The sequence below is a fragment of the Mustela nivalis genome, assembly GCF_964662115.1.
Source record: "Mustela nivalis genome assembly, chromosome: 12".
Classification (NCBI taxonomy): domain Eukaryota; kingdom Metazoa; phylum Chordata; class Mammalia; order Carnivora; family Mustelidae; genus Mustela; species Mustela nivalis.
The window spans coordinates 23022342-23034525 of record NC_139031.1 but is presented as its reverse complement, the minus strand read 5'-3'; the positions used below and the strand labels follow the sequence as shown (position 1 = coordinate 23034525).

Below are 12184 nucleotides of genomic sequence, written 5' to 3'. Positions count from 1 at the left end.
TTCACTCTCTGCCCCTTATAGCCTATTTTGTCGGCCTATAAAAACCAAGTCTGTCTCAAGCCTGGAATTGTCGGGTTCCTGCCTCAAAGGGCGTGGATATTAGAGGTCTTAGTGTGAACTTGTAAAGAAGATCTAAAGGGAGCCTAGCTTTTGGGTCTGTTAGCTGTTAATCATTTTCCCCACTTCTGCTCGCTCTTTTAGAGTAGAGAGCCAACCATTTGAGTATAGGTAGACCTAATATTCTAAAGAAAATAGCTTTCTAGTTCTTGCTGCTTTCTATCTTCTTATCAAATCCTTTGGTGACCTTTCTCTCCTTGCTTTTCTCTTACCTTTTTGTGAAGAAAGACATCAGTACCCTGTGACTTCTCTGGTTCAGCCCCACAGTAGAACATCCCTGTATAGCGGAGGAAAAGTGGGATGAGCCATCTGGTATGGTAGAAATCAATATTGGAACCCTGTCAGCTGGGGATCTCCATCCCCGCACTTGTAGGAAGCCTGTCTTTATGGCAGAGGTACAGCCAATGTGAAAAGGATGTGAAGGCAGTTTTCTGGCTTTAAGACTTTGGAGTCTTTGAGGGTCATGGGTGACAAGAGGGCCAGGCTACATGCCTGATGTCTTGTCATGTCCACGTTCTCATAGCCACGGGGTGCATGTTGTGCTTAGTTTATGAAATTTGACTACAGGGCCTTGAAGTTATTGTAGAGACATTGTATGGAAAGTGGAAAGTGTATGTGTTGGGGATGCATGTGCACATATGAGAGATGAAATTCTGATCCAGGTGCTGTGAATTCTGTGAATGAATTAAGCTGTTAATTATCTTTCAACCCTCTCTTTTGCCTCAACTGGACTATAGTTAGAGGCATTTCTTTTTAGGCTTGCATTATTCTGAATGTGTCCATGTCTATGTTTGCCTTGAGGAAAATATTCTGCTTTTGCAATCTCCATGGACACTTAAGTGGTTGATAAAATGTAGATGTTTTCTAAGTGGAAGCTGTTGAGCTCAAACAGCTAGATGAAGCTCTTTGAGCCCAAGCCATTGAGTTATCTATTATCTCAGTCAGATGGAGGATGAGAGGGGGTGTGTAGGCATGGGCACAAGTGTGTAAGTTATGGAATTACTCTCTGTGCCCACTCTTGAAATACTTATCCATGTAACCTAGGTTCTGTTTTATCAGGTTATGCATTCTCTTTAAGTGAGCGCTACTGTTAGGATCAAATCATGGAAGTCACAAAATGTATGTGAGTGAGTGAGTGAATATATGTGTGTATATAGTAAAGGTTTTCCTATAAGTAAAACTATTAAGGATAGTGGAAGCCAGGTTTCTGTCAGAAAGGAAAGTACAAATATAGAAAGGAAGAAAATGAAAATGAATCCTATAGTGTTGGAGTGGGATTGTGGGTATCTTTGTGAACTCCTGGTATGTTGGTTCAGGTTTTCTAAAAAGCTGATGCCAAGACAGAATTAGACATGAAAGAGATTAATTGGGGAAAACCCTTGGGTGGGAAAATGGAAAGGGAGCTGCAAGAGGCTGGGAGTGCCATCAGACTGCAGTACAGTCCTAATCTCCTTTGCAAAAGGTGGGAGGAAAGGGAGGTTGAATTGGAAAAGTCTCAGCTGCCCAAGTTATAAGAGAATTACCGCAAAGCCAACAAGGAGTCCTCAAGCCAGAGTTGCCATCAGAGGAGTCCCACATCTCTCAGCAATAGGCCTGCCTTAGTATCTGCTGTGCTCCGGCAAGAAGCAGCTGGTGGGAAGCATAGCCTTGGCTGAAACAGTGATGGATTTCAGAGCACAGCAGCTGGGACTGTCAGTCAATTACACTTCCTGCAGTCAGAGATCCGAGAGGCACATTTTCATGACTGCTGCACATGGTTTTCAGTAGTTATAGATTGATATAGAAATAAACGTATAGAAATAAAGATGTAAATATGGGTTATTCAGATAAATGGCTAATTTCAGAGCTGCAGAAAACCGTACAAGATAAGCCTGGAACATGTTGTTATACCAGAAAGCAAGGAAGTGCTCAAGGAATGAGGCAGGTGGGGGCAGGTCCACTGGAAACAGAAACCAGCTTGACATGACTCCCATTGGCCAAATTGGGAACAATTTCAGTATCACAACAAATAATGATTGTTGTGGATTATGACTTTAAATAAAATGACATTCCATGACCTTATACTGCTACAATTAAATAAATGAATAACTTGGGAATTTGAGGGATGAAAATCATGTAATTCAAAGGGTCTTCTTGGAAAATACCTATCCGTCATAAAGAGGAAAGGAGTAACTTTACAGTGGAGAAGCCTGATAGACACTACCCTAATGAAGAGATCGAAGTGAACAATAAGTACATCCATCACTTCTATGGTATTCCTGCCAAAGATGCATAACTTGCACCTGATCACAAAGAAACATCAGACAAACCAAAGTAACTGGCCTGCACTCCTCAGAAGCGTCAAGGCCGTGGAGTAGCCTAAGACAAGACTGTGGAACTGTTCTAGACTAAGGAAACGTGGATCCTTTTTTCCCCCAAGTATTCTATTGGAATAATTGGCAAAATTTAACTAGTAAATTTGTGGATCAGATGGTAGTAGTGTGGTCTTATTGGTATCGTGATTCTGCTCATTATTATATTTTTAAAGATTTTATTTACTTATTTGACAGGCAGAGATCACAGGTAGGCAGAGAGGCAGGCAGAGAAAGGGGGAGGAAGCAGGCTCCCTGCGGAGCAGATAGCAGGATGTGGGGCTCGATCCCAGGACCCTGGGATCATGACCTGAGCTGAAGGCAGAGGCTTTAACCCACTGAACCACCCAGGCGCCCCTCTACTTATTATTTTTTGATTTTTAAGAAAATATCCTGGTTTATAGGAAATGCACACTAAAGGTTTTGGTGGTGGGGGTATAAAGTTTGTTTTAAAATTAATACCAGTTAAGTAATCAGGGTAATCTTAGACAGTTATCTGACCTATCAGTATGTTGCTATTCCAGTCTTAGGGTAGGAGTTAGGAGTGGGAAGGCAGGCAAAATTGTGACCAGTTATAAACAACTATAATTCAAACCTACTTTTTAAGGATGCTCTTATCATGTATGGGCATAGAACACCTGTTGACCATGTTGGCAGAATATACTACCGCATGGTTTCAGAGGTATCGTATAACGGGAAAGTGTAAGCTTTTTGTAACCTGCTGGCTGGGGTAACAAATGGACAGGGAAGATGTCAACTACACGCAGATCTTTTGAGAAGGTCTGTATGTGAGTCCCAAGCTGTTGGTGTTTGTATCAGGAATACCTGATCCTGCCTGATGGCAACGGTTCACTTTTACCAGAATCTAAATTTCTCTTAGTTTTGGAGAAACATTTCAGTCCCCGCACTAATTCTTTGTGTTTCTAGCTGCTACCAAGAGATGATTTCCTGTTAGACTTCCAAGGCTGTTAGGTCCTTTTTTGTATGCTGATTGTGAATTATCCATTTGAGCCAGACATGTGTAATTGGAGTAGAATTACTGATACACTCAAGAAAGCAGAACTTATAAATTTGTCTAAAGCAGCCTAATGCCATAGCACATAATTTAATGTTCTCTTTTATTCACTGGGCAACTGATCAATACACCCCTGTCGGTTTCGGAGCCATCTTTGGCCAAGGGAAAAATCTCCTGACCTTTCATTAGTAGCCAAAAGAAATGAATGAGTCAAGTACATGGATCTGGGCTAATTCCATTTTCTTCTCTCTCCCTTTCATTCTCTTTAAATTCAAATTTTAGATAACAGGGAGGGGAAAGACAAAAGCTGTTAAGGCACGTAGAAAGCTTTTGTCCTTGATTCTATGCTGGCCAAGCTTGGTTAATAGTTGCTTAGGATAGTAATGTTCCAGGGCTATATTTCCAAAGCAATTGGGTGTTCTTCTGATATTCCAAAGAGTATCTCAAAATTTTCAAGATGTATTAAAACAAAATTAAAGGGATGTACTATGATTTTGCTGCATTTAATAATTATCCTAAATAAACTAAGTGCATTCAGAAAATATGTACTGTCTACTTTATGTCAGCTTTTGAGCTAGGCACTTCAGTGCAGAAAGATGCAGCCCTGACCCTCTCAGACGTCATAGTTTAGAAAAGAAGACAGACAGTCAATTAATAATTTTAAGATGGTGTGATGAATCCTCACCGGGGAAATATACACCAAGAAGAAAATACATGTGATGTTGATTTCACATGCCTGGCTTGTAGTAAACACCCAGTAATGACAGCTGGTATTTTTTCATGTGGTTTTACTCTGCTCACTGCTCACTAAGCACCAGCACCACTGTTCCTCCAGGAGAAATCTGTAATTAGGGGTAAGAAGTGAAGAGAACATGGCTTATGCTCTAAGCTCTGGAGAGCTAAGGGGGAGGCTGGTAGTGGGCAGGTTGTGGAGTGGGAATTTGAGGCCTTATCTGCTTTGTCTAATAATGTCTGTTGGCTGACAGGATACAGAAGGGAGGGATTGTGCCCTTGGTTCTCTGCTGGCCTTGTAGGTACTCAGTTCAGTTCTGGGAATTGATTTGAGCAGTATTAACAGGGGTGGATCATTAAATGTTTGTGCTGTTTTGCTTCGCTTTCTCTATCTTTTCATGTTGAGGCTTATTTGTGTGAATCTTTTCTTGCCTGCCTAGTCATTCCAGCTTTCTCCTCCAGACCCCCTGTTTTGACTGTAAAATGTCAGCACACAGAAGTTCAAAATGCAGTAACGAATATGTCTTTGTTCTTTGGGCATTTCCAATCACCCTAGGGCGGGTGGCGCTGTCCCCCAGTCTCCTTTCTGACCTGTGCTGGGTGGAGCTGCTCTCCTGCCCTCCTGGGGCTTCTTGGTAACACCCTTAAATTCGCATCATATATCAGTACCTACAGCTGCTGGTTCTGGGCTGTTGGCATTCTCCACGCTGCCAAACACAACTCTATGATCATGACAGCGTTTGCCAGCACGCTTCTGTGGTGACTCAGGAGACGGGGAGGCCAGCAAAGCAGCCTCTTTGTGGGAGTGGATTTTGAGAAGTGCTAATTCCGTGGCGGTTTGGAGATATTAATATCGTGCTGGCAGTAGATAAACAGGCAGCAGAGGGGCACATAATGAGAGAGAGTCAGCCATAGCATCTTTTCCTCTTTTCTCTACCCGCACATAATTTTTTCTTTGTCTTTTAAAAAAGTAAATTCCTGGGTTTTGATGAAGAGAACCCTTCAGTGGCTTAAACATGCACATACAGTGGTTAGTTAGTCCACCGTCCAGCTTCCAGCATCCCCAGGGTCTGAGGTTCTAAGAACACTACTGTGCTGAGGGTTGACATTCCTAAGCAACACTAAATCATAGCATATGGTACAGTAGCCTATTGCTTATCCTACCTCCTCCCTGAAGGGCGCTAACCAGATGGTTTGAGTGGGGCCTTTGGTGTAACCATGACAGACACAAAGAAAGCCATAACCATCCCTCTTCCCAATAGTATCATCCCTCTTGTCCTCCAGTGCTTGCTACAGGTCATTTTTGGAAAATTTGTTTTTGCAGTTTGCAGCTTATTTTGCTTCACATCAAAGGCATCTTTCCGGCATGGGGAGGAATCTTGCAGATAGGTTTTACTTGTTGTCTCAGAGTCCTTCCCAATGTACTCTTCTCTAGTTAAGAGTATATGGAGGCCACTTACAGTGGCACCTCTTATTCTGGGGAAGAAAAAAAAGATTCGACACACTTGAGAATTGCCTGAAGCAGGGTTTTAATCTGAGTCCTTCTGTAGTCCTGCAAGGACTCTATCTGGAGCATTGTTCCAAAGCTGGCCGTCACTGATTCTATACTTTTTACCTGGTTCTTCCCCCAGCTCATGCCATTTCTTCATAAAGAATTTTTATTCCACCGTAGAAACACCACCACCACCCCCCAAGACACCTGCACCTGCCACCAAATTCATTCACAGCCTTACCTTCTAGAAGCCCCTTTTGGGTGGAAGAGCTGCTGTCAGGAGCTCTGAGAAGAGAAGCATGGGGTGTTGTTATGTTCAACTAACCTTTGTAACATTGCCAAGCTGGGAGCAAGGCATTTTTCTAGTTACTGTATAGGCTAGAAAGGAGATATTAAGAAATTTAGGTCATGCTTTTATGTGTTTTGTTTTTTATCTGTGTGCCCGATATTTCAGAGAAGACTTTTCTTGAGGGTAGTGGCTTGTTTATAACATTCTGTAAATAGCCCTGCATAATGTGGGCTTTTTACAGATATTTTCTGATGGTTTTTCTATATGGATTGGTACAGCATCTGACTGTAGTAACCAGAAAGATGCTGAGCTAGGGGACTTTGTTATTCTACCTCCTGTTCAGGGTAGGTAGCTTAGCGGCTCATTGGTCTTGAAATCCTTGGCTTCTCCCTCCCTGTGTCAGGATTCGATAAGACCTCCAGGTGCTAACTGTTATTATTTCTGTTGACTGAGCCCCATATGCACCTCTAGTGCTCACTGACCTGTCTTTTCTGTTGCAGAAACATTGCCGAGGCCCTTGTCAGCAAAGGTCTAGCCACGGTGATCAGATACCGGCAGGATGACGATCAGCGGTCCTCTCACTATGACGAGCTGCTTGCTGCAGAGGCCAGGTGAGATGAAGCATCCCAGTGATCACCTTGAGACCTTGAGACCAGCAGTGTTTCTTTTTTCCTTGCCCACTATCCTGCCTGTCCCTGAGCAGAATGTGATGGAAAGCAATACACTGAGAAAGTTTGTAGTATGCTTTTATCCCAGTTTTGCCCCTATCCGAAGAAAAGGGGTACACTTTAAATGTGCTGTGTAACCTTGGTTGAGTACACTTGGGCCTTCATTTGTTTAAATCTGCAAAATAGGCATACAGTAGATAGGATCTCATGTAGATGTCATATGAAGCATAGATTGAGAGTACAAGATATTTTTACCACCATCGTTTCATTGCCTGGGCCTAACAGTGAAGTTCTGCTTATGTGTGCGGGACATTTGCCTCAAGTTCTTACCTCCAGAGCCCTCTGCTCCCTGGCCCCTCCCATTCATCACCTCTCAACCTTTTGTCATGTACAAAGGAAATGAAAACATTTATTAGGAAATGAGTTTTTGTTTCACACTTCTGACAGCTGGCAGGAGAGCATTTGAGAAGCCCGGTGACATTTTACTCCTGTCCTTCATCCCTGTGGCTGGTTGCCCCAAGGACGTTTGTACTGCTTGGTGTTTTTTCTTACCAGTGACATTCCTTGTGGGCTCTTACTCACAGAGATGTCTGTCCCTGGATGCTACTTGTAGTTTTGTGATTCCCAGACTTCCCAGGAAAGAGCAAAATATGAGATGTTGGTGAACTGACCAGGGTAGTTCAACAGACTGCTTGGTCTCAACCAAGATGTAGCCACTGTTTGAAAGAGGCGCACGCCGCCCTTAGCCACTTGTTTAGTTCTAGAAGTTTGCTAGTTGCCAGGTTATGCTCTGCGGTTTGAGGAGGAATGAGTTTGGGCACATGTTATCTGTGCTTCAGACTTTGTCATTGAGATCACTTCTTTTGCTCTTTGGCCCAGAACAGTGCCCTGATATGTGACATATCCGAACCGTTTTCTTTCCCCTTTTTTTTAAGATTTTATTTATGTATTTATTTATTTATCAGAGAGAGAAAGAGTAAGCACAAGCAGGGGGAGCCACAGGCAGAGGGAGATACAGGCTCCCTGCTGAGCTAACACCATGTCACATCCTGATGGATAGAGCATCTGTAGACTTGTCACATAGAATGTCAGCTAAGAAATCAGTCTGTCAGACTATTGTAGGTTTTTGGATTCTTTCTTGTGGGCTTTTCCCAGTAGGCCCTGTCTAAAACCTAATTCATGTATGCAGAGAGTTTAAGGCTCCTTAATGGCCAGCACAAAATAATATGATACATAATCCATAATTGGTGTTCTCTCAGTCCTCCCTCAGTTCTTCCTTCTCTCCCTGTCTGTATTATCACTAAGGCAGCCTGGCTGGAAGAACCCATATTGGGAAATGCAGCTTCACGTCGCTAAGTACCACCTGATGATCTGGCTCCTCCAGGAAATGGATAGTGATTAGACCACACTTCAGCGGCATTCAGAGGGCGAGTCTGTGCTTAGCCTGTGGGTGGGCTCAGTGTGACCTAGTGGTACCTTGAAAAACACTTTATAAGTTCCCAGCATAACAGGAGCACTAAGCAGTACAATAGGATCTAGACTCCTATTTTCGGCCCAGTGTCACTCTGCCACTAGTGAATATTTGTGACTGATAGACATGAAAATAATTTGCATAGCTGCTCTGGAAAGTAAGACAAAACAAACTTTCTTCTTTTTTTTAAATCTTTTAATTTTTTTTTTTTTAAAGTAAGCTATACACTCCATGTGGAAGGCTTGAAGTCATGACCCTGAGACCAAGAGTCAGTCATGTGCTGTACTGACTAAACCAGCCAGCCACCTCAGCAAGCTCTCTTATGCTGCTGGAAATAGCTACATGTGCTGTGTTTAATGGGTATACATAGGTAGTGAAAGGGTTTTTTTTATAGATTATGTTCTAAATATATTTTTTATTTAGATTATAGGTAACTTACAATGTAATATTAGTTGCAGGTGTACAATATAGTGATTCAGCACTTCCAGACATCACTCAGTGCTCATCACAACAAGCACACTCCTTTATCCCTATCACCTGTTTCCCCTGTCTACCTCCCCTCTGATAGCATCAGTTTGTTCTCTAGACTAAAGGGTCTGTTTCTTGGTTTACATCTCTCTTTTCCCCCCACTTTGCTCATTTGTTTCTTAAATTCCACATATGAGTGAAATCATATGGTGTGTGTCTTTCTCTGACTGACTTATTTCACTTAGCATTATACTCCCTAGCTCTATCCATTTTGTTGCAAATTGCAGGTTTTGTTCTTTTTTTATGACTATTCCTGTGTTTGTTTGTGTATGTGTGTGTGTGTACACACACATACACACCACTTCTTTATCCGTTCATCAAGTGGACACTTGGGCTGTTTCCATAATTTGGCTATTGTAGATAATGCTGTTGTAAATACTGGGTGCATGTATCTCTTCGAATTAGTATTTTTTCTTTGGGTAAATACTAGTAGTGCCATTGCTAGATCATAGGGTAGTTCTATTTTTAACCTTTTGGGAGACCTCCGAACCGTTTTCTTTCCCTTTTTTTTTTTTTTAAGATTTTATTTATGTATTTATTTATTTATCAGAGAGAGAAAGAGTAAGCACAAGCAGGGGGAGCCACAGGCAGAGGGAGATACAGGCTCCCTGCTGAGCAAGAAGCCTAATGTGGGACTTGATCCCAGGACCCTGGGATCATGACCTTAGCCAAGGGCAGATGCTTAACCAACTGAACCACCCAGCAGGTGTCCCTCCATGCTGTTTTCCTGAGTGATCTACCAGTTTGTATTCCCATCAACAATGCAAGAGGGTTCCTCTTTCTCCACATTCTCACCAACACCTATTGTTTCTTATGTTGATTTTAGCCATTCTAACAGGTGCAAAGTGATATCTCATTATAGTTTTGATTTACATTTCCCTGATGATCAGTGATGTTGAACATCTTTTCGTATGTCTGTTGGCCATGTATATGTCTTCTTCAGAAAAAAAATGTTTGTTATTTCTGCCCAGTTTTTAGTTAGAGTATTTGTATTTTGGGTGTTGAGGATAGTGAAATTTCTAACTTTGAGGTTTTAGGAAGAAAACAACCTTTTTAGCACTCATTTTAAGCAGAATCAATGTAACAACATGCTTGTCTATTAAAGCTGTGAGCAGCCTAGAGGTAATTGTGTTGAGCCATTGCCTTCAGACTGGTGGTAGAAAAACTGGCTTCAGGGTCACTGCACTGTTGTGGGTTGAGTAAACAGAGAGGAATTAACCACTTCCCCAAGCCTGTGAGGCATTGTCATAGGGCAGTACAGATCTCATAAAGAAGTAGGAGAAATGGCCAGCATGACCTGCAAGTCTTCCTTTAGACAGTATTGTTAGCTGCAGAATGGCAGCCCAGAACCCTCTTTAGATAAAATCCCCCAACAAGGCTAATGAAGATCCGAGAAAGACTGGAACACCCGCCATATGGGAATGGTGGTTCTGTGGCCATTAAATCATGTGTTCAGTTCAGAAGGTACTCTCCCCCCATTTTAAGTGGTGGAATTGATCTCGCTTGAAGCCCGCCTATTTGGGGCAATCTGCTTTTGGTTTGCTTTCTTTCACTTTGAAGCTCTCCATTCCCCATGACATACTCCTCATGTTCCCTTAGCATTCTTACTTGGTTCTGTCACATTATAGCATGTCAAAGATCGTTTTACATGCTTCTGCTGCCCCTTATCCTGCCTGTCTGTTGAATATTATTTGAGTTTAGGGTTGTTTTCCCCTAGCTAGATCAGCTGCTTTTTCCAGTTGAACTCTGCCTTGTAATTTTATGCCCCTGTCGGTGCGGTTCCTCTACCTCCCAGCTTAGTGTCCTCTGCAGATCTCATTAGCAAGTTGTTTACTCCTTTCCTGGGCCCTGAATAGAACCCCTAACCAAGAATGGCTTTGGTGTTGACCCCAAGTCTCTCACTGCATGGACTGTCACTTAACTATCTTTTGATTATCATCCTTCAGCTACTTTTTAATCTTCGGTGATTGTGTACTGAACCAAGCCAATTTGAATTAATTTCCCAAGTACAATTTCTTGAGGTGCTGTATCTAATGCATTAGCAAAGGCCAAATTAATAACATCTGCTATATTCATATCAGTCTTTCACCCTGGAACTCGTTAGGTAAATAATATGTGGGTGAGGGTAACGTAGGGAGGCCGGCACTTTCTTCAGCCCTTCCACATAGGAGTGTTGATTCCCACAGCTTGCTCTGTCCCTGGCCTCTAGAATCCTGCACTTTTTCCCTCTGGTTATCACTAGCGATACCAGCACTGGTGCACATTGCTCTTCCAGTGACTTTGCTTGGTCATTAATCCTTCTAGAGCAACATTGTAAGCTTTGGGGAAAGGGCAGCCTGTAAATGCAGCTGACTTCGTGGGTCAGGGCAGTTGCCTGCCCAGGAGTTGACAAGCTTTCTCGGGGCTCAGTGGCCACTGCTTCCCTCGCAGGGGGCTGTGTTCTCCGCACTCCTCAGACCATAGGACCAGAGCTCCAGGAGTGATGTGTAATGCGCTCACTGGGAAGCCAGGAGAGAGACAGGGAGGAAGGGCCCCAGTTTGAAGTTCGCCTGCTACTCCCGAGTGTCTCCACCTGCCATCCAGAAGCAAGCTGCGACCACCTCTGCAGCTCTGAAATCAGTGTGTTGACCCTTCAAGGCCCCTTCATTCACGTGCCTTTCTCCTTTTGGGAAACCTTCATTATACCTCCAGGAGCTGACATATTTAGAGGAAAGCACATCTTTTTTTGTTGGAAGGATAAATAAACCCCTAATTCCCAGTAGGTGCCTTCCTTTCCGATTCAGTTGTCTGTCATCAGCTGCCTCCTCCCTCATTACCTTGTGTCCCGGCAAGATAAGGTTTTGTCTTTTTTTTTTTTTTTTTTTTTTTGGCATTTTTGCTGGTACTCTCACACCTTGTCTCATGGGCTCCATTGAAAAGCCCTTGATTTTGTCCCAGGCTTCTGAGAGTTCCAGTGTGTGTATATCGTGTTTTTAGTGGGGGGAAAACAAAAAATAAGGCCTACATGCAGCTGACCTACGCTTTGTGTTGTCACTCCTGAACTCGGTTCCCTCTTTTAGGGGCCTCATACGCACTTCTTTAGGAGTCTGACAGATCATGTCTTTCCTGCACCACCCTAATTTTTCATCCCCATATAGACTTTCCAGCATTTTCCGTTTTCGTTTTATTGCAATATTTCTGAGGCATTTCTAAGATACTGAGTCATTATTGGGAACTTTCGTATCTTCTCTCATACTCTAGCCTGTGTATTTGGCATAACACTTTCATTTTAATTTTAAGTAGGCCAGAATATGAATTTCCTTAGCATTCTAAGAGGTCTTCCAAGTGGGGTTTTGTTGGGCTTGCTGTGGGCACTGAAGAAGAGCTGGTAATGCTTGGAGCCAGATCAAAGCCTGGCCGTGTGCCTTGTTTTCCTTGGACATCCAGACCCAGGGGATATCATCTGTGTGCATTCTCCTGAAGCTACCAGTAACTTGATTTTAAAATGTAATATTTTAAAATTTCTTAGAAACTGTTAGAAT

At 42.8% G+C, this 12184-nt stretch overlaps 1 protein-coding gene across 1 annotated transcript in view; it reads left to right on the top strand.

Moving 5' to 3' along the window:
• SND1 (staphylococcal nuclease and tudor domain containing 1) overlaps nucleotides 1-12184 on the top strand; it is a 411376-nt gene that overhangs the window by 216913 nt on the left and 182279 nt on the right. The window contains exon 13 of the mRNA XM_082694082.1: nucleotides 6497-6607. Coding sequence (XP_082550208.1) covers nucleotides 6497-6607 — 111 coding nt within the window. The remainder of the gene's footprint in view (nucleotides 1-6496; nucleotides 6608-12184) is intronic.